Source organism: Rhizopus delemar, genomic scaffold (genome assembly GCF_000149305.1).
Source record: "Rhizopus delemar RA 99-880 supercont3.8 genomic scaffold, whole genome shotgun sequence".
In the NCBI taxonomy this organism is placed as follows: Eukaryota; Fungi; Mucoromycota; class Mucoromycetes; order Mucorales; family Rhizopodaceae; genus Rhizopus; species Rhizopus delemar.
Window position 1 is genome coordinate 1,441,403 of NW_027137834.1, and position 4,571 is coordinate 1,445,973.

Here is a 4,571-nt window from a genome sequence, read left to right on the forward strand (position 1 = left end):
ACGCTGTCGGTTTGGAAAAAATTTGTTCGCAGTTATTAACTGTTGCATACGTAATCCCAAAACGGTTCGCAACCTCCATAGAGTCTTTCCAGCAAGTAGAGCGGACTTTATATCGTTTTTGATGTCAGCCGAGAGAGATTTAGGCATAACTGAGGTGTTTAAGATATTTAAAAATTAAATGGAAAAAATTAGGAAAAAAAGAGAAAAGCGACTCCTTTTATTCTTTTGGAGCCTTTATGAGTCATGATAGTCATTAAAAATCCGCGGAGTCTGTCTGTCAGTCCGTGTATCCGACATTTACGGAAGTGAAAAAACTCTAAAAATAAACCTGTCTTCTTTTAGCAGCTGTTGTCGGGTGAATAATCGTCATCTGAGATTGAAAATTTGTCACATTATTTGTTAATATTAGTGATACATATTTGCAAAATTTCAAGGCAATACACGGATTTGGTAAAACATAACAACCAAAAACGCTGATAACATCATAACGTTTTTAGAGTTTTTTCACCCACTGTAGATACAAAAAAAGGAGCCTGAGAAACAGAAAAACTCCAAAAAAAAGATAAATAAAAAAGATGAGATTGGCTGCCTACTCCCACAACTTAGCTGACCTACTGTCACAACCCAACGGTAAGGAACTTTGATGGCTTTACTTCCGTGGGGGATCAGTAGGAGACAGACAAAGAAGGGTTTCAGTCAGAGCGACGAGCAGAACGAGAATACCATAAGGCACCAGGAGAAGGGTCAATAGGGTAATACCTATCAGGACGGCAGAGACGTTGGATGTACCAGAGCATCAAGAGAAGAGAAGACCACCAAGGAGGACAACGAGCTGAGTGACCAAGGGGCAGCGAAGACAAAGCAAAATCAATTGGGTAGGACCCTTCAGGACAGCGAGGCAGATCAGACCAAAGGAAAGACGGGATCAAATCACATTCAAGGAAGTGACGGCGTGAGCGACGATCACGGCCACAAGGACAGTCTTCAGGCTTACCAGGCAGCCAACCTAGACGCCAACGAACCAAGAGAGAACGTTCTGCACGAGTAGCAGGAACGTATAAGATGGGATCAACCACCAGAGCAGGGCGACATGCGCGTAAGAGAACCTGGGTAGTGGAGGTGACAAGAGATGTGAGTTGACGCTCACGATACTGGCGAAAGAAGGTCTTGAGCCGAGTATCGGAGGACGGAGCAGGTGAAGGCAGAGCCATGAAGAGCGGATTTTTTTCGAGATGGACCTTGATACGAGATACAGGCAACGTGGTTGACAAGAGAGACAGTAGACAAGAGCTAGGAAGTGAACGAGCACGCAGACAGTATCGAGTGATAAGCACATCTATACGATGACGCATAGATGGCAATGTTGTAATGTGCTTGATGATAGTGGTGGACGAGGTACGATGACCACCAACTAAAAGACGAAGACAGCGATCTTGTAAATTTTCTATAGACTTGAGGTCGGTTGCCGTCAGCCGAGATATGGCTAGGCCATACTCAAACTTCGGGCGGACAAAGGTAGCATATAGACGAGAGCAGAGCAGAAGAGAAAAGCCTTGACGATTGACACCAATCTTGTTCAGGATAGCCATGACCTTAAGGACACCAGGAGACCGAAGAGACACCAAGGAGGGAGCGGAGAGACCAGACTTGACGAAGGGCACTCCAAGATATACGAACCCATCTACCAAAGGCAGAGGAGTATCATACAACTGGAGGCGATCAGACGAAGACGGAAGTGTTGACGAGGAAGATGAGGATGATGATTTTGGGTGGTTGAGCACCGCACATTTTGATGGGTTCCACCGATAACCCAGAGACAGCGAATGTTCTTCACATAGCTTGAGCATCTCTTTTACTGACTTTGCCGAGCTAATGACTGCGACATCGTCAGCAAAGAGGAGAGAGTTTACTGGGACCATACCAGCATCAGAAGAACCAGAGGAGGGAACCAGATGGGTGGCAGGGGCAGCAACTTGACGAAGCAAAGCAGGAAGAGTGTTGATGTACACCGAGTACAAGTGAGGACTGAGAACAGAACCTTGCAAGACACCGGTGACAGGAGAAAAAGGAGCGGATGAGTGATTAGACACCAGAACAGACACTGAGACATCATCGAAGAGGTGGACCAAGAGAGGCAAACAAGGAGACGAACCAGCACCAGAGCGAGAGAGAGCATCCCAGATAACACGCCGGTCGACGGTATCGTAGGCCGACTTGATATCCAGGAATGCCACCACAGGAAACCGATGAGAACGACGGTAATACGATTGTATTAGTTCATGCAGGCACAGAGCCTGATCCAGAGCAGACCGACGAGGACGGAAACCACCTTGAGCGAGATCAAGAGGAGGAGAGACAGAGGATAACCATGGAGATAGCGACAGCTCAAGTAGCTTGCGGAATACAGATGTAAGTGAGATTGGACGGTAGTTTGAGGGAAGTGATGAATCACCTTTCTTGAAGATAGGATATACTTGAGCGTGTCGCCAGAGAGAAGGAACGTAAGACCATTGGTAGCAGAGTGTAAAAAACCAGGAAAGAAGGAATGACAAGTTAGTACTGATCGGCTTGAGCATCTCGGCCTTGATGTGATCAGCACCAGGAGCTTTGCGCGTAGGCAGTTGACCGATAAGTAGAGCCAATGTTGCAGGCGAGAATATTGAGGTATTAGAATGGGTGGAATGGGTAGTAGACGAAGGAGTATGAGCAGCAGCACCAGGGGAGACAACTAAAGGAGACGAACCAGGAGGACCAAAGGGCAAACCAAGAGAGGACGGATCAGGAGGAGCAGGCGGATGGACAGATGGAAGCAAGTGACCATCATAGACAGAAGCCAAGTGACGAGCCATTACTTCCACTGCCGTAGCCGGACCATCAGGATGAGAGAATGAGGATGATGTGAGATGACGGCGTTTGAGCTGCTTTACTTTCGAGATGGCTTTAGTAAAGTCAGACTCAAGAGACTTGCAGAATGACTGCCATGAGAGACGTTTGGCATCGATGACAGCTTGACGGAAAGAGGTATTTGCTTGCTGATGTTGATGCCACCAATAGACTTTGTCGATGCCAAAGGCACGACGCCATCTACGGTAGCACCGGTTGCGGTATTCAGCAGCATCTTGTAATTGTTGCGTCCAGTACTTTTTCCAATGGGATGGACGAGGAGGACGATCACCGACAGAAGCGTCAAGAGAGCGGTAGATGATGTTGTTGAGCGACGCGTTGAGGTCGTCAATAGGCGGACGTGAAGAAGGAGGGTGTTGAACCAACCTCTTCAGTTGAGATAGCAAAGGAGCAGAGGACGAACGAAAGGTATCTTGATAGAGTTGACATGGATCAGGTTCACCGAGGCGAGACAAGTTCCATAGTCGACGAGGATGAGTGGTAGTATCAGAGGTATCAGATGACAACTCAGAGGCACTTGACTGAGCAAAAGAGAACGACAACGTAAGCAGACGATGATCAGAACCAAGAGACAAGTCAGACGCGATGTCAAGGCGAGGAGACAGCAATGACGCGTTTGTTAAAAACATGTCAATGATGCTACTCATCTCTCGATCATCACGAAACCCGACCCAGGTAGGAATACCATGAGCCAGTGGGCCGTTCAGAACGGTAAGAGAGCGATCAGCAAGCCAGCGAGCCATAGCAGCACCACGAGGAGAGATCAGAGCATCACCAGTGAGGTCACCAAGACGAGCATTAAAGTCGCCACAAATAAAAGTATTGGGTAATGAGGGGATGGAAGAAAGTATATTAATAAAGTCAGCGGTAGAAAGAGGAGGAGGGACATACAGTGGCCGTCAAAACTGGTCGCATGTTTTCATATTTTGCCTATACGCACTATCTTCTTCTTCATTTCTTAGTCTATAGCAATGAAATATACTTCATTCGAAAGAGCAAACTCTGGACAATTATATGGTAGCACAGATATCACAGTAGAGCCAATATACTGGTAGTAATTGGCACTTAAAGTCCGACAGTACATGCGACCAGTTTTGACGGCATTTATAAGTCAACATTTTTGCACACTTTATTTAAAAAAATCAATATTTAGTCCAACGATCTTTTGCTTTAATAACTGCAACACACCTTTTCGGCATACTTTCGATGTATTTTTGGCATTCTTCTTTGGAAATGGCATACCAGGTCTGACCTATACGCTCCCATAGCTCATGCATACTACTTGGTGGTGCCTCATAGCTATGAAATAGCTCTCTCTTTAAATGAGCCCACATATGCTCTATGGGACTTAGGTCCGGTGATTGAGGAGGCCATTCCAATGCTTCGAGTGGTTGCTGGCTAATCCATTCTTTCACTACCTTCGACGTATGCTTCGGATCATTGTCCTGCTGAAACACCATTTTGGAAGAATCCAAGCCATAGCTTTTCATTGTCTTGAGTAAGTCGTCTTTTAGGACCTCAAGATAGCCTTCGCTATTCATACGATGACCTACATCAACTATCCATCCAACACCTTCCCATGTAATGCAGCTCCAGACCATGATGTTGCCGCCTCCATGCTTGACGGTTTGCTGTACATGTCGCGAGTTCAATTCCTCATGGGGTAG

General features: G+C 46.4%; 1 protein-coding gene across 1 annotated transcript; it reads right to left on the bottom strand.

Moving 5' to 3' along the window:
* Nucleotides 1–692: 692 nt before the first annotated feature.
* Nucleotides 693–3,647, bottom strand: RO3G_10744 (uncharacterized protein; the record flags this gene model as incomplete). The annotated part of the gene is made up of 1 exon (XM_067665328.1): nt 693–3,647. The coding sequence occupies one exon, from the start codon at nt 3,645–3,647 to the stop codon at nt 693–695; it is 2,955 nt and encodes a 984-aa protein (XP_067521429.1).
* Nucleotides 3,648–4,571: the final 924 nt, after the last annotated feature.